This window comes from Passer montanus, unplaced genomic scaffold (genome assembly GCF_014805655.1).
Source record: "Passer montanus isolate IOZ18808 unplaced genomic scaffold, ASM1480565v1 scaffold55, whole genome shotgun sequence".
NCBI lineage: Eukaryota > Metazoa > Chordata > Aves > Passeriformes > Passeridae > Passer > Passer montanus.
The window spans coordinates 2,081,834-2,100,117 of record NW_024370485.1 but is presented as its reverse complement, the minus strand read 5'-3'; the positions used below and the strand labels follow the sequence as shown (position 1 = coordinate 2,100,117).

General features: G+C 46.2%; 1 protein-coding gene across 3 annotated transcripts in view; it reads right to left on the bottom strand.

Moving 5' to 3' along the window:
- Positions 1–15,143, bottom strand: part of TMEM184B (transmembrane protein 184B) — a 28,077-nt gene extending 12,934 nt beyond the window's left edge. Inside the window, exons 1-3 of one of the 3 annotated variants that reach the window (XM_039725413.1) lie at positions 10,926–15,143; positions 4,457–4,717; positions 2,029–2,194 (exon numbers count right to left, since the gene is read on the bottom strand). In XM_039725413.1, the coding sequence (XP_039581347.1) occupies positions 2,029–2,194; positions 4,457–4,717; positions 10,926–10,955 (457 nt within the window). In that variant the 5' untranslated portion in view covers positions 10,956–15,143. Of the gene's footprint in view, positions 1–2,028; positions 2,195–4,456; positions 5,591–10,925 lie in introns of those variants that run through there. The other 2 variants (XM_039725412.1, XM_039725414.1) reach the window with 2 other exon arrangements.
- Between the last annotated feature and the right edge of the window lie 3,141 nt (positions 15,144–18,284).

Sequence of the window (18,284 nt, the reverse complement as noted above, 5' to 3'; positions counted from 1 at the left end):
ACGTGTCTAGCTGGCAAGACTGCTATGGCATATAAAAGCCAGTGGTATACATGCTTCTATGTATGTAATTGGGATATTGTTATTCTATCTGTAATCCTTATTATTGAACAAAGTTTACACAGTAATAACTTTGCCAAAGCTTTAATTAGGACAGAAAACACCAACCACAGAAAACTTATTCAAATAACTGTGGTAACCCCTTTTGCCTTCAATTTTCCTGCAACTTAGCTGACAGGACCCAGAGGAAGAAAAGCTGAGCTTTTCCTATTGTCCTCCAGTGACCCCTGCCCTCTGATGTGGTCATTACAATACCAGCTGCCCATTCCCCAAGCACCAGGGAAAAGATGACATCAGAGGAAGAAAACAAAACAAAACAAAAGGGAGAAATATCTGCCCATTCACCCCCAAAAGAAGTGCTAGCTAGCAAAGCTCATCACACCAGCAAAGAACTCTTCTCCCATTCTCATCCACATCCATCAGATGGTATTCATGATATCAGCATCAAAAAAAACCCCAAAGAAACCCTACTTGTGTCAGTGTTTCTGACACCCTGGTTGGTACAGAAGCAGTGACATGAAAGAGTAAAACCAGAACAGACTCCTCCTAATATACACTACAAAATACAGTCCACAAACGGCTTAAGACAGCTTTCAAAATTTATTAGTAGGGTCTTCCTTCAGTCCCCAATAGCCCACTTTGCAATGTAAAACCTTTCAAAAAATAAAGAAGGTGGATGGCAAGAGACAAAAAGGCTGTTTTGAAGCAATCCCCAGAAAAAGTGAGGGAGAGAACCTGCTTTCCAAAGGTGTCTTCACCTCCACTTGTAGTTTTCTCACACAAGCCAACATGCAGATGTGAACACTGGAGCACAGGCAGCCTCCTGAGCAGATGCTCAAATGCTTGCAGACTCCCAGAGCAAGAGGGGCAGAGGGATAGAGGCTGTTGCTAGGAGAGCAGCAGGCTTCCTGCTAGACCTATACACACGCACAGGGCGGGGAAAGGAAAATCCCAGGCCCCAAACAAAGATGCTTTCTTGCATCGTGTGCGTGCATTTGCCATCTGCTGCTGCATCCAGAGCATTGTTGTGGATGTGAAGGAAGGCCTGCTGCTCTCTTCAGCTGATTGACTTGCTCACATGGCCAGGGGCAACTCTCCGCAATGCAGATCTCACCAAAACAACTGCACCAATGATTTAGGATTTAATGAGGGTATGGTGAGAAATTGTTCTCAAAAAGACACTGCTAGAGTGCAGTATCTTCTGCTGAGTGGGTAGAGGATTCTTACAGGATGAGACCAGGAGGGAAGTTACAAGAGCATTTACAGGAAAGTAGCCATTTTCCTCACATACAGTGCTAGTGGTATTACATCACTACAGCAGATAACCAAAACCAAGCAGGTGCTCATCCTGAACATGGAACCCTCTCTTCTACAGGACTCCAAAGCACTTTACACCTCACCAGCCCCAGCATGTGGCCGCTGTGCTACCCTGTGCAAGCACACAAGTGGCCACAGGATGGGACCAGAAGAATACACTGCTAACAAGCTGCACCAGGAACACAGGACAAAGCAGTGTCTGGCTGCTAAGTGCTGTTAGAAGAGACAGGAGCTAAGCAACACCTCACTTCCTAACACCCAGCTACCATCAGAATTTTTGGCTTCACCAAAAGCTTTTACGTTCCTGAAGGAGAGGACCCCAGAAAACCATAAACTTAAGATTCTACAGAACCCTGGAGGGAAGGCTTACGCTCAGAGGCCAGTGAGGGAGAGGGTCAAATTGGACAGGGCTTTGAGCAATCTGATCTAGTGAAAGATGTCCCAACCCATGGGAGGGGTGCTGCACGAGATGATCTTCAAAGGTCCACCCTGAGACAAACCATCCTACCATTCTATGATTTTCAGTCACTAAGCAGCAATGCTCATCCCGTTAGGCACACCATTCAGTAGGTGACAGCGATGCTCTCCCCAGAAATGCTGTTCTCTCAGGGCAGAGACTTCCCACCCCCCATTTTCTGTCTGACCCCTCCTTACCTTCATAGCAGTCCCGCACTGTGCCAAAGTAAACATAGTACTGGTCATTGGTGAAGAACAGGAGACTGAGCCAGGAGTCAAAGGCATAAATGGGCACAATGAAGAGGATGCGAACGATGTAGCGCTGCTCGTTGGGGCAGCTGTAGCAGCGGAGGTGCATGTAGATCTGAGACAGAGAGGGGAGACCAGGATCAGCAGCATATGGAGCACAGAGGGCAAAGTACAGCTGGAGAGTCAACTGGGCCAGGAGAAACAAACTCAGTAATCACCTCTCGACTGCCTCCAGCAGCCTCAAGGTGATGAACATAAAAGAAAAGGTAAATCGCTGTTATCATATGGCACTGATAGAGCAACCCTTGGTTTGCAGACAGGGGGAAGGAGAGGGAAGAGAAAACGGAGGCATTTCTAATCTAGTTTCTTATAGGGAACTGAATTATTTTTACATCACCTTGCCCACATTCTTTTTGTTCATACCTTTTTTCCAGTCATCAGTTCTACATTCCTGCTATCCTCTTTCAAGTACCTAAGATTCATAACACTGTTTTTCTCTGAAAAGGGAAGGTGTGCACACTTAAGCTCATGCTCGTTGTGAACACTCACTCTTTTGGCTCTTTTGGACGCTTTTGAGACTTTCACCTGAAACAACCTAAGAGAGCCCTTCACAGCACATCCCAAAGCTGATAAGCCATGGCCCATCTGCTCAAAAGGTGTTATTCTGCCCATGGGTGACAGCACAGCCACAAAGGGCCAGCCACCAAGGGAGCACTGAGCTCATGCAGTGTGCTCAAAGGAACCACACAGTTTGTTCTGTCTGACTGCACACATGCCAATCCCTCTAAGTCACTGGCTGGGGGGAGCACAGCATCCCCACCCTTCCCACTCCCACCACTCACAGTTCCTTAGCCATAGTTAAATCCCACACCTATGATGCTTTTTTACTGAATGCCCACCTCCCCAAAAAGGTATTGACCACAAGCACACCCTGAAGATGAGCACAACCCCTGCAATGCCCTAATAACACAGGCAGAGCCTCAGCACGATTTGTGGGTACGCTCTCTTGACCACGGAGTCAGGAGAGGCAGGGTTTCTGTACAGCAATTCTCACTGAGCTGCTGTCCCAGCTGCTGGAATTAGTAACAGCCAGCTGATTACAAATGTGCCTCACCAGAGACTGATTCTGCTGCCTGAAGAGGTACAAGCATTTGTTTGAAGCTTCACCCTGCATTTTGGGGTGCTGTGAGGACTCTCCAGAGACTGAAAAAATATACGCTCTCATCTTTCCACTGTAAGGGAGAGGGGCTTGTGCCTCCCCAGCGGTCTGTTGCTTGTTTCTCCCTGGTCAAAACCGACTGAAGGGCTCAAAAATACTTCTGTTTCCTCTTCTTAACCCATGAGGAGCTCACAAAAAGCTCATTTCCTGAGGAGAACAGGTTGAAAATAAGCTAACAAACCTCAGAGATATTTTTGCCTTGCGACAATCCCAGTGACACATCTCATCCAGCACAGAGACAGCTGACACCAGAGTTCAGATGACTCCAAGCTTTGCCCTTGGGATGTCAGAAGAGCCCAGTGATCCGTGTGCCTAGGAGAGCACAGGAACTGCTGCCGTGCAAGAGGACAACAGCGTGTTTCAATCAACAGTGTCTCTGTCTCTCACTGACCTCCATGGGTTTCTTCAGAGAAGGCCATTAATGCCTCACTGTGCAATGTTATACTGCAGAGGAAAATTTCTTCCTACCCTCAGCAGGTGATCAATTTGACAGGAGGATCCATGGCACTTGTAATTGTTACCCAAGCTGGTGAAACTGCAGGTGCTGCTCTTATTCATCTGTGACTAATCCATTTTTTACCTTCACTAGCCCCTGTACTCCATCAATAGGCTGTACTTTTCTACATTCTAGTCATCACTCTGGAATCCACAATCCAACAGGTATAAAAACATGGGTTGATAAATAACAGGGCTTGTGTTTCCCCACTGTATTTTTCAGTTCACATGACAACTGCATGAAAGAGAGGTACAGAACAGGATGCAGGGTTTGACTTATTCAGGCTCCCAGGACACCTGCCCCAGAGAGAGAGGAGGGGGAAAAATTAAAATGAAACATTTCCTGCTACTCCTTTCCGCAGCAGAGTTCAGCCTGTGGAATTCACTGGCAAAGGAGATCAAAGGAAGAATGTCAAACAACAGGTGACTAGAATCTTTCAGCCAACAGCTGACACAATAAAAAAAAAGACAATATTCAGCTAAAGAACTGTGAAAGGATGACCTGAGATAACACACCTTTCTGCAAACCTCCGAAGGATGGCCAAATGTTTTACACCTGCTAGTTTTAAAGAGTGTGCTTCCTCTCCATTCACACTATGGAAATGGTCTGTTCTTCATGTGGGGAGAAGGAAAGGATGAGAAGTACAAGTGACAGGGCTTTACCTGATGGCAGGTGATGAGCAAAGCTGTCCATACAAAGAAACCTGAGATAGCCTGAGCAGCAGTGGTCATGAGGAATATTGGCTGCTCCACAGCCGTGGGGCTGCCATCCTCTGGCATCCAGGAGAAGTTAGGAGCCACAGCTGGAGTGGTGGCAGTTGACCCCAATCTGGGGGCTGCAGTGACATCAGTCATCATAATCATGGTGCCTTTTGGTGTGAGGTTCCAGTTGGGATTGCTAAAGAGCTGCCCACGAGCCAAGACCTGTCAGGGAAGAGAACCACAAAGCAATTGAACCCGGCTGAAAGGAGTCAGGAATGTAACAGAACTTTGCATCCCTCACATGCCTTCCACCAGGCTGCTCACATGCTTTGTGAACAGGACCTGGGTAAGTGTGCCACTGCCACCCTTCGTGACATAACAGATCACATGGTACTCAGGAACTCTGACAGCCCCCCAGAGATCATGAAATCTGGCCACTGTCATCATCACCACCCTTCTGCAATAAAAATATATAAGATAAATACAGAGATCACAGACTCACAGAATGGTTTGGGTTGGAAAGGATCTTAAAGATCATCATTTAGTTCCAAGCCCTGTGCTATAGGCCAGGGACTCCTTCCACCAGACCAGGCTGCTCAGAGCTCCAACAAACCTGTCCCTGAACACTTTGGAGGGTGGAGCATCCCTAAGTCCTCTGGGCAACCTGTGCCATTATCTCACCTCTCTCACAGCAAAGAATTTCTTCCCAATATCTAATTTAGCCTACTCTTAGTTCAAAGCCATTTCCTTTAGTCCTATAACTACAAACCCTGTAAAAAGATCAGAAGGAGTATCTAAACCATCCCTACAGGAAGATGAGGCACACTTAAGTTAGCATCTCTATTTTCTGTAAGAGTATAGGCTATTCTGCTGCGTCCTACTGTCATGGTTAGCCTGCTAAGCAGCAACAAGAACATGTGCCACAGTGTCCCTGTGCAGGAAGGGGGCAGGGGGAAGAATATTCTAATTCCTCCAGCAAGCAATGCCCACCTCTCCTACAGCCATGCTGAAAACCACACTCAGACTAAAGCATTCTCATTGAAGGATATGCACCGAAAGCTCTTCTCACTTTGAGAGTGTGAACAGCATGAAAATCATGCTTTTACCAAAATTTGTACGGCATGGTACATTTAGCCAGCCTGTTATTAATGTTACTAACTTTAGGTTGCTTTCTACCTGATGTGAATTTAACCTGATTGGCTTTTAAAAGCCAGCTGACACATAAAAACACATACAGAACACAAGAATATGCAAGATTTCAAAACAGGATAACCCTTGGCCATTTCCTGGCTAAAAAGCCATCTTCTTTCAATGGAACAAATTCTTCAAGGTCTAAGATCTAAAGTAGCTATTATTTTCAATTTGGTCATAAGCAGGCTCTAGTGTGACCTCTGGATTGTAGGAAGATAATCCACTTAAACCAAGATCACAAGCAGGCAGCCATTGGTTCTATCCATCAGAAGAGCTGCTTCTGATGTGCCTATCAAAGGGAACAGCATAATATTGCCTCCTTCTGATAACCTCCTAATATTTTTTCAGAAGAGCACTTCTATAAAAGCTCAAGTCATTGCTCCTACACAGGCCTGTATGATCAGTGGATGGAAAGGGCTTTGGAAAGGCCAATGATCCATTGCCAGAGTTTACAGCTGCACCAGGGAAGGACACATCTGTCATCTACTGACAGGTTGTTACAGAACACAAAAGAGAATGTATGTTCACAGAGGAACTGCCCCAGCCCTGCTCCACCTGAAGCCACAGCACAAACTAGGGAACAGGTACTCAGTAAAAGCAGCAAGTCCTTTCCACATGCACACCAAGGACAAAAATGGCCCCTTTAGCACAGGCTTTTCCAAAACACACACTCGTATCAATGGTGTGCAGCAGTCTGATGTTACCTTATGGCACACTCCACCTCCTTTCTGCTTTCTTCCGGGGGGGAAAAAGAAAAGTCCTGGGAAATACCCAGATTTGTTTAAGCATGTCTTACTATAGGTGGAGCTGCACAAGTACTGTGCTTTAATTTACAAACTAATCTTCAAACTTTTTTTTTTGTTCGTTCCAATGGATCCCTGCTCTGAGTTACAGTTTTCCATAACTGCATGTACAGTGGGATAATTCCTCTCCAGTCCTGATCAGTACATGAAATGTAACTTAAGTTTTGAGCTTCTAAGCATACACACAAACACACACACATTTCATCATCTGTACTATATCTAAATATTTGCAGACACTGAGGATGGGTGGAGATGTCACAAGTTCGCAAGGCTTTTACTGCTTTTAAAAGAAAGGGATTTCTACCCAAGTAACTTCTGAAGCAACTGAATATGCACAGTGCTGAGAGTGCTTCCAAAAAGCTCAAGAAGAGCACATCTACAATGAAATCAGAGCAGATGCACCTGTGGTTAACCTAGCTCTAAATAAAGTCCTGCCAGCTGCAGTCCTGCACATCCCAGCACACTTTGGGAGCTATGCAAGACAGGAAACTGCTAAGCCCTTCCAAAAGTTCATGGGGGAGAGGATCCGTACAGCAGACCACAGGTGCCAGCAGAAACAGGACCTGGACCTCCACACTCCAGCTAATCAAACCACACCAGTAGCAGAGACCCAAATGCAGCAGCAGTACCATCAAGAGAACTGAGGATCTGAAAAGGAATTCTTCTGTTTCTCTGTACTCATTTAAAAACAAGTGAAAACAGCAAAAAGTGATCAACAAGCATTTTGTCATGACAAGGGTTATGTACTCATAAGCAAGGTCAGTCATAAATTGAAGTTGTGTATGTAATCTTAACACTGCCCCCTTGTGATTACACATCAACAGCCATTAATTACAGGATTGTGCATCATTCTTCACCTAATCCCCTTCAATTCACATAGTCATTGAAATTAATAACTTTTTCCACCATTGTGTTCTGAAAGAAAATACACAAACTCTCTTACAAAACAGGATTTACATCTACCCAAACCCCAAACTACCTGACCCATGAGCACTCAGGGCTGCCCTGGAGGACAGCATTTTATTTCCTTGACACCTTTTACTGGTTCTGTCCATCAGTTTGCAGTTCATTCTCCTTGCTAGTGAAACATGAAGGAATGCTGTACTCCAAAATCCACAAAAATAACATAAGCCTTCCGAATTATCCCTTCTAATCTCCTCAAGTCCCACACATCACAGCCACAGTGACAGGTATAAGTAGTGCACAAAGCTGTTATGAAATTCTACTGTATGCAAGAAGCTGAGGCTGTAAGAACAATTCCAGTCTGTACTTAAGAAAAAGGTAACAGCACGGATGACTGGAGCCGTAACCAGGAGAGTGGATTTCAGCTCATTCACTACCACCAGCTCAGTCTGCTAGCCTCTCTTCTGCCTTTTTAAAAAGAGCATTGTGAGGGTGGGCTGTGGCAACTTGTCTCAATAGGCCTTGCTTCTGAGATGTCTCTTCCCTGACAGGACACAAGCCCAGAAAAGCCCAGAAAAGGCAGTGCCTGGGAACATGTCACAACAAAAATATTGTCTTGATAAGCTACACATGCAGTACCTTGGTATCAGCAACTTCCCTCTTACACTGTGAATATGTTTGACCCTTATTTCTTGGACACCCACCTCCATCTCAGCCCAAGCCAGCACCACAACACACCTTCCTGCCTGGTGTCATGCCTGGGTAAAAAGGTACTTTCCAAGAGCCATACAGCTATTCCCCATTCACCTCCATCACCTCCTGGCTGTGATCTCTTTGCTGGTGCTCTCCCAGCTGGCTGTATTTCTCTGTTGTTTCTTGTGCATTTTAAGCTCCCTGGGACAACCATCTTTTTGTTCTCTGTCCATACAGTTCCCAGCACTGCAAGGTACCAAACCACGAGGAAAGCGCTTGACATTACCATATGTCAAATTAGGGGCATTTGGAAACCCAAATTACCAATGCAATACAAACCAATCTAATGCAAAATACATTTTGAAGCATTTCTTACTCTTCTGCCATATCCTGTTTTCTCTTCCCACCTGTTTCATCATTGCTTTCAGTTCAAGGAATAGTAAAGTTCCTTGTACACTTATTGTCCCTCTCTGGAGAGCTCTCCTAAACATATCAAAGGAAAATACTTCAACACTTCTAAATTTCACTCTCAAAGCTTTCCCCACCTCCAAGTGACTACCTTGCTCCCCCCGGAGGTAACCTGCAACATAACAGAAACCCAGGAATAGCACCAAACTTTGGAAACTGGAAAAAAGCACACATAAAAGTACATCTACATAAACACACAGCACTTTTGGACGCAGGTGAGGTGTATTCCAGGATGGCCACAAGAAATTTGGATCAGAGCTAGTATGATTCTTCTACATGGGTTACAGGTGTTTCTGGCAGTGCTGAGGTCTATACACAACCACCTCCCAACGTGGAAGGCAGGGATCACACCCCCATCCCCTGCAAGCTGTCACCCGTTCCTGCCCAGATGTCATCACAAGTTATGTATGTTAGAGCAAGACAAGGCCTTGTGCTGGCAGGGCATTAGCTTAAACACCAAAGAAGTACCAAGGCCTTGTGCTGGCAGGGCATTAGCTTAAACAATGCCCTGCCAGCACAAGGGAAGTATCTCTTACACAAGAAGTATCTCTTACACTTATCTAACACATCTTCTGAAAACACTTTAGGAGTACTGGGGGAACTCTCAATGCAAGGAAGGGAAAAGAAAACAAAATAAAGCCTGTGCTATTTCTATCAAGGTAACTATCCTGATAAAAACCCAGAGATGAAGAACACTGTTACAAATATTCTTGATAGAGAAGAAGCTGCAAATGGCATGGGGACCAGTTCTCTTAATGACACCACACAGATGTAAAGTAGCAGGGATGTGTCCACGTGGCCTGCATCCACAGAAAAAACAGCACACTAATTCTCCTTCAGGAGTAGATTGCCAGTCCCGTATCTTTTGGAAACAGAGATCTCCTGTCTCCAACATTAACATGGCAGCTTCTTGTGCTGAAAATAAACTCCAAACAGAAAACAGACAGGATGTGGCAAAAGTGAAAACAAAAAACTTCATTTTTGGCTTGCATAAGAGCATGGAAAATGTTACCACTGAGGAGGAGCTATTTCTACATAAACAAATATAAATACGAAAACCTCATTTCTGGCACAACAAAAGTGGTGTAAGAGGAGGGAAGAAAGGTTCAGGCGTGGTCCTTCAGTTCCAGGGGCACATCTGAATATTCAACCACAATGTAGTAAAGGAGGAGGTGTTTGCCTGCTCTGAGCAAGACCTACCCCCCAGTGCCAATAGGAAAAGAGCCCCAAACAGCAGGACTCGGAAGCTGTTCTCTCCCATCTGCAAACACAATCTGTGTTTTTAAAATAGATCATCTCATCCAAGGCTGAAAGTATTTAATTTCCAAACTGCTGAGTGAGCAAAGAATGATACCCAAAGCTATCCCATGAAAGAGCCTTAACAGCTAAGCCTCCTTCTGCTGTACAAGACACAAACCTAAAAAACACACGCAACCTGCCCGCAAGGTTCTCCTGGAGAGCTGAGACAAGACAATGTTCTTCCTTAAAACCTGCTCCACACTTACATTGCTTTAAATATCCACCATACTGAACTTTGTTAAAATACCACAAAAACATTTTCCATTCCCCTCAAATTCTTACTTCTTCAAGAGTTTCTCCATTAAATTATCTTTATTCTGGATCCAAAAAGGCCAGCAGAAAAGTGCCATGTAGTAGATAAAATCAGAGCCTGAACTTTCTGCATTTATTAGGACACAAGCAAGAGCTCTATATTAGTGAAAGCAGCAGCTAAATGTTTTTTGACAATGTTCCCTAGACTTATAAGGAATACAAAATCACAGGACAAAATGGTTCAATGTTTATTTTAGACCATCTTAATTATAACAATGCCTGAAATTGCCGACCAAGACCAGCTCTTTTTATTATGCTATATAAATATAATAAATAATTAATCTATGATGTTTTCAACACCCAAAGGAATAGCATCACCAGCTGAAATGGCAAAAGAGATGAAAAGGAGCAGGTAGATAGGACAAAACAACACTACACAGTAAGAGAGTCACTGGCACAGCTGAAATCAGTGATAGCAATCCAAGAAAAATCAAATGCTTTTACATTTATTACTTCTTAAATTGCTTTTGCTCTCTGGGGTGGCATCTAGTTTACTTAGCTATGAGACATGAAAAGGTCCCAACAGTGCATTTTTAAGCTCTCCAGCAGCACTCCCAAAACAATCGGAGTTAAGTATGTGACCTGGCACGCAATTTTAACTAGTACAATTTATTTACATTTTACTGCTCATGCTGGGCAAAGCTTTCTTAACTTCAAGGTGGTAAAAGTCACCCCACAACACACACCTGACACACAGGCACACATGGGTAACTCTGAACACACATGAGCAATGCTTGCTCAGTCACAAGACAGGCACTCACCAGACTCACAAACACACGCAGTGCTTGCATCTGCAGCTGCTGCACCCCCTGTCAGCTTAACGTGCTTGTCTGCACAAGTGCAGATCCAATGCAGCTCTCCTCAGTGTTATTTCTTTAGAGGAGTGAGCAGTCTGAAGAGACGCCAGTCACAATTTCACAGCTGTCAGTACAGTCAGTGAAACAAGGGGAAAGTGTCACTGGGACAGGAGACCAGCAGGGCCAGCAGCAAGAGTGGAGCAGGGAGCCATCAGCTCAGAAGAAGAAGGCAGAGGAGTCAGGCACCTAAGGCAGACCAAACCACATGGCAAGGTCCACACCCACTAAGCCATACTCAAGAGATGATCCCATGCCCACATACACATAAGACCGCACTGTACACACAAACAATTTAACCTTCAACAAGGTCACACCCCTATGCTTCTCATTTTAGGGAAATTAAAATCTGAGAATACCACAAAAATCTTCTGCACTTGCAGCTCACACAGCCCCCACCCATGTTCCTAGCCTATAGTGCCTATAGCCATCCTAAGAGAAGCTTCCCCTCCCCACGCACCCATTAAAAAACTCAGAATCAACAACAAAACCCTTTTACCCTGAGCCATGCACTCTTCTTTCCAGAGTTTTTTTCTGCTCTATTAATTTCTGTTGTCTCACTGTATTTGCACAGCCCTCCTCCCCCCATCCTCCTCTTTTTTTTTTTTTTTTTTGTGGACTGACCCACATTGTGATAGGTCAATATCTAACATCCAGTCCCTTTTTTGGAAGGAGACAGGAAAAAGAGAGGAAGGGGGAGAGAGAGGAGGAGAAGGGATGTTCCCCAACCTTCTCTCCTTCGAGAACAGGATCAAACACATTTGGGCCATGCACTGCATCCCTTTCCCATACTCCCAACGGCCCAACTCCACACAAACCAAGCAATCCCTCTGCTCCCAGGGGAGAAACACAAAAAGAGTGCAAAGATATTCTGCACCTGGCAGAGGGGAAAGAGGCAAGAAATAAAAGGATGTGTTGTAAACAGTTGTGTCCCACATGAAAGAGGATGTTTGTATTTCATTTTCCAAACTCTCAAGAACAAAGTCAAATCAGAACTCATTCCACCACCACTTTTATTCATTTTTTCTTACCTCTGAGTGCTAAGACAGGGTAGATAGCAGTTTTAAAGTTACCACAGGGTATACAGTTTCTTTAAGAGGAATCAGAACTCAAACTCTACAGCAGCATGGAAAAAGTATTGAACTTGTGGCAGTCACACACAAGGAAATTTTTCTAATACATTAGAGTATACTTTTCCACTCAGAACATGACACATAGAATCTATTAGATCAGATCCACGCTTCAATTTAGCAAGTAAATGAGCTGAAAGAACCCATACATCCTACCACAGGTTTAGGCAACTGTGCATATGAGGGCACTGGCACATCTGACTTCCCCAGCAATCCTTTGATGCAGACATGTAGCAGTGATGAACACTATAGGAGTAAAATCAGTGATTCTCAACAAAGCATGCAAGGCCACACTCACTATAAAGCCATTTTGTTATTGGTGCAGTAACAACTGATTGGCTGTTGCTCTTTTTTTTTTTTTTTTTCCTCTAAACCTCTGGACATAGGACACAAACATCCTTCCTAATTTCCCAAAACCATGAACTTCTAAATTCATTGCTCCTATCTAACATTAGCCCCTCCACACTTCTCTCCTGCCCTGCTACTCCATCAAGAAAAATACAAATACTACAGAGGCAAAGTTCTGCAAGCTGAATTAGGACCTTTGTATTCCTGGACTCATGGGAGTCTCTTTATACCAAAAGCCATCAGCAGCAATGCATCTTTTCTATACAGAAAAAAATCACACCAAGCATCAACCTGAGCGGTTAAAATGCTTAAAAAAAGGACAAAGCTTCAACTCAATGTTTCCAGACACTGACATTAAATTATGCAGTTGCATGAAGTCACTTGAAAAGGAATTTGTACTAATGACATTTGGCTTAAGACTCTTGCAAATTCAGTGCCATTGCAGTCATGGGGAGGGGGAAAAGGAAGTCTGTAAGTCAGGAGAGTTTGGAGGAGGAGAGAAGTCACCCCCAACTACAAATAGCTTCACCCACCACTAATCAGTGGTCCACAGCACAACCGGCAAGGAAGAGACAAGATAGGGTGAGCCAGGAAGAGAAATTCACTCACTTCTGACCTGCCTCTTGAGGTGACTGACTTGTCTCTGTTCATTTCAAGTAACCTGGGCAGAGACACAGCTGCATTACTGCTGCTGAGGCTGTATCTGTGTTGCAGATGACCAGGCAGCTGCAGGCTCCCAAGCAATCAGCTCAGCAGCCTCCAACAGCATCCATGTCATGTTCTGCAGCCTGAGGAGGGAACACTGGGTCGGCAAGGTCAGCTTTTAAGGTATTATTTTATCTCATCTCCTTCTTGAAGCCTCACTGCTGCACTGTGTAACATGTTGCAGTCATTTTCTTTGCTGAATCAGAGGGATTTTTTTTTACTAGGGAGTTGATTGGGGGCCACATGTACAAAATACCCAGGCAGAGATGGACGCTCTGGGGCTAGACACAAAAAATGTGAGGCCATGACACCAACCCTCTCTGCTCTTGGTCACTCTTCATTACACAACATCCTCAAATAGCTGATCCTTTCAGTATCATCAGACTCCCAGGCACTGGGACTGTAAGACAATAACAGCAACATTCCCATCCTTTCAATACAGACAAATATCCAGGTACTGTATGGGTTAACACTGCAGGTAGAATGTCAGTTATTTCCCTTTTCAGGTTCCTGTGTGAATTATTCCCCTCCAGGGTGCTATAAAGACCTGGTCAAACCCAGATACAGCACAGTTCCTGAGCAGCTTGCCTATACCCTGTATTCTCCCTGGACACAGCTTGCTCTGTTGCCTTCCCAGACATTTTACCTACACCATCAGAAACAAAAAACCCATGGAGGTTGACCTGATTTTTGAAGAGAGAGAACCTGGCTATGAGCAAGTACTCCAGCCCCTGCCTCTTAGGAGAGAGAGACTGAGGTGAGACTCCTGGAGGGGCGTTGCAACTCACAGCTTTAGCTGGCAGAATTTCACTCCCAAAACTTTCCTGGGGAATTGCTGCTCTGAAAACAAGTCCAGTTGCTCTCCCCAAAAGTAGTCCATGTAGGGAAAACAAACAAACAAACAAAACAGAAAAAAACAGGGGAGGGGAAAAAGAAGAAAAAAAACCCCAAATCCCTTACTATAAGGGTGTTTTCAGTTCAAGCAGTGTAATATTTCACAGTTGTTTTAGCTAAGAGTTTCAATCCATCTTATCACAGTGTCAAACTGCTTTCAGAGTCCCAGGCATTCTGGCAGGATGTGATGTCTTGACAGGAAACCGCTCTTCCACCACAAGAAAGCAAACCCCAATGAGTCTGGGAAGAAGTGAGAACTGCACACAACAGACACAGTGCTCCAAGCAAGCCAGCACACCAAACTCCAACCCAGTGCTATTCTCTACAGCACCTCAAATTTCCAGGGCCTTGACAAGCACAATCAACCACAAACTCTGAAGCAGAGAGGAGCTTCTGCCCCCAGCCAGGGCCATGCAATAACACTCAGCTGCTTTGTTACATGGGCAGCCAGCAGCAGGCATGTACTAGAAAACTCGACTGTACAAAGGTTAAATTGCAATTTCTCTCTGAGGCTGTGCTATCCTTTTCATATAGTAGACAGGCCAACCATACATTCACTGCTGCTTTCCTTGGTTTCCTCAATTTCAGGCTGAAAACACTAAGAAAACGAGTCATAGCAATGGCACTTCAGAATCAGCAAGTCTGATTTGAAACTTCATGTTTTACTTCAAACTTCATTCAATACAGCACTGGGCTCTTGAAGCAGCTAGGATCAAATAACAAACATCTCCTGAGGAATTCACTGCTTCCACCAGACACTGCTGCAAGAGCTCAAAGATATCCTTAGAGCTGCTGGAAAATGAAACAGGCACTTCTGCTAGAAGGAGCAGGTAACAATTTATCTCCCTCAATGTAAACACAAGCCAATTAAAAACGAAACCAAAACAGGAAGGGAGAAGGAATGAAGGGTAAGTTGCTCACATGGAAATTAAAAGGTTGTCATCTTACACCAAAACATGATTATTAGATGCTTTAGTTAATGCAGCAGTAGAACTGGGTAGGAAAAGGGACTACCTTTTTTGAGGGGAAAGAGGTGTTTTAAAAGCTATTTTGTGCTAGGAAAAAACCCACCCACCCTTCCTTTATCCATGAGAAGAAAAGAATCCTAACCCCACAATTGCAAAAGCTCACCTCCCAGCCTGCTACCAGCAAACAGGCAAAGAAGCTGACAGAGAACAAGGCAGATTTCTGCTGGATTCTGTCAAACGATTAGAGACCAGACAGCTCAGAATGCTTTTGTTATTCCAAACCAGCCAGTCACACTGAACTCCACTTTCTGACCAGTTTATCTAAGAACCTTCCCCTTCTGACTGCCACGTGTCCTTCAGACAAACTGAAGTCCAAAAGGTGCCCAGTGGCTGGGAGTGGCTGGCTCATCCCCTTGCTCCATTCTAAGAACCTTCCCCTTCTGACTGCCACGTGTCCCAAGGAGACAGACAAACTGAAGTCCAAAAGGTGGCTGGGAGTGGTTCATCCCCTTGCTCCACGTCTCCAAACACAACACAAACAGTTCAGTGCTCTGAACTGATTGTAGAGACCTGAGTGGATCACAGAGAGAAACATCTGCCCACAGCACCGAGCTGGGCAGAAACGCTGACTTCACTAGAGAGCTTCCCAATCGTTTTGCAGCAGGACAAATCACTCCTGCTCCAGACGCAGAGGCACCCACCTGCTGCTTCCTTGGCACCCACGGTTTACAGCACAACTGCAATAATGACGGTATTAAGGACCTAAAAACCTGCTCCCCTAGACCAGAGCAGCTTTGAAGCCAATTTTCTTTGGGACAATGGTGAAAAGAAAGCCTGAAGTTGGCCTTTCTGGGATACCTCCACCATAAGAAAAGCTCTCCCAAAACCCCTATTGTTTAGTACTTAGTCCACCATAAGAAAAGCTCTCCCAAAACCCCTATTGTGTAGTACTTAGCCAACATCCTAAAAAGTGTAAGAGTTTATTTTTTTGCCAACAGTATCACACAACCCCCTATTGTTTAGTACTTAGCCAACATCCTAAAAAGCGTAAGAGTTTGGGGTTTTTTTGCCAACAGTATCACACAAATACAAACCTTTGGTATTAGAAACCTGAATAACATCAACATTTCTAGAGAAAACTATGTTCCTTTTTAGGGCAGGTGCTAAGCTCTTAGACCAAAGGGTAACATCCAGCAGCACAAGTTCAAAGGCACAATTAACTACTGTATTAAAAGAGCCAAGTCTTTGTTAGTGGGATGTATGCTCTATTACATTTTCATTGATTGCTTTCTTTTTTTTGCAGGATAGGAAAGACATTTCTATTCACCCTATTAGCCTTTGCTCTATTATTGATCAATGTCTTCTATTTTTATCTTTAACACAGGTAAACAGTCTTCTCTCCAGGGAAACCTGTCTTTATGTCTTCAATAATTACTCCTGTTCAAGCTCCTTACATGTCAAGAATAATTTCAAACTTTCTGTATGCAGGAGCCATCTTCACTATTTCCTCTAGATTTCCCACTCCTCCTCCTCTGCTCACTCTTGACAGCTTCAGAGTGTTCCAGGCAGCTTTCACAGTGCTGTCCCTGGAATCACTCTAGTCCCTTTCCACAATTCACCAGAACTCAGTCACGCACACGTTCTTCCAAAGCCCTCCTTCCACTACACACTGCAGCTGCCACGGCTGAATTTAGCCCTTACAGAGCAGTTGAGATTTCGAGACACCACGAGCATCCGAACAAGACCCACCACAACTCACCTACGGTGCAAGAGAGCACAGGCACAGCGTCAGCCTCCTCACACACCTGCCACACCACACACGCACGAGGCGTCTGTCAGTCCATCCCGTCCGCAGCAAAGCAAACCCAGCAAGCGCAAACCCGCTACCCACGTTACTGCAGTCTACCGAGCTGCCAGCCCAGCCAGGACAGACAGACACAGTGACACCCACCCAACGGCACCGAGGAGCGTGACAGCAGCGGGGAGCGGGGGCTGTGCTGGGGCGGTGCACGCACAGGAGAGCGGAGCGGCTGCAGCACGGGCAGGCTGCGGGGAGGCAGCGAGGCAGAGCGAGGAGCTGGGTGGGCTGCAGCGGAGCGGGGGCGAGCTGGCGGGGGCTGCACGGGGAGGCTCGGGGTGGGCGCTGTACGGAGGCCGTGCGGGAGGAATGGGGGAGCCCTGAGGAGAAGGGGCGCCCACCGCGGGGGGGACGGGGCGGAGGGCTGCGTGGGGCCGGGGGGAGCCGCGCGGGGAACGGCAGAAGGAGCTGCGGGCGAGCGGGAGCAGCGGCCACAGCGGCCGGCGCGGGGCGCAAGGCGAGTTCGTGGGCACCTCAACGAGCCACCCCCGCGCGGCCCCGCGGAGGCCTCAGGAGCCCATGGCGACGCCGGGCCCGGCCCGGCCCTCCCTCCGCGCCTGCGCACAGCACCGGCCGCTGCCAGCCAGGGAGGGGAGCAGGGTGACGTCACCGCTCGGCTCTTAAAGGGGCAGCGCCGCCGGGCGCGGGGGACGCGGCGCCTTTCCGCAGCGCCGGGAAGGGGCCGCGCTTCCCGGGGCCGGGCACACGGGCGGGCCGGCGGCTCTCCTCGCCAGCCCGGCCACAGGCAGCACCGGCCTCAGGAGGAGCCGCCCCAGGCTGATTTCCATCCGGCCTCAGCGCCCCAAACCCCGCGTGAAAGAAACGCGGAGAGGTGTTGGAAAGCAAAGCCGTGCCTCTACTCAAGTCTGAACAAGGCACTCTGAGTCTAAAAAAAAAAACCAAACCAAAAAACCAGAAGCACAAAAGCCGAAGGAAGAAAGAAAGCAAACGCACCACACCCTAGAACGTTTAATAGCACTGTGTTAGCAAAAGGAGGCAACGTCCTGCCCGCGATAGGGTTGATGATTTTCTCCTTTTCTCCCGCTGCATTGGAAGGGCCCTTGCCCATCTTGAAACAGAGATGGAGCTGCTACCACAGGTGCCCCGAAATGGCAGCGCGTTCCCGTTCTGTCCCAGGGCAGAACTCCTGCCCCACACACCCCCAGAGCTCCTGGAGCCTGCCAGAGCACGGCTCTGCTGCCTCCACCACGCTGCCGGGAGGGCAGTGTAGCCCTACACACAGGAAACCTTTCTCACAGAAAACAGGATTTACAATGGAAAAAGTCCAGTTTCACACGCAAAATGGAGGCAGGGGAAATGCAGGATAGAGGTAACCACAGAATACCCCATAGCCCTGGGCAGT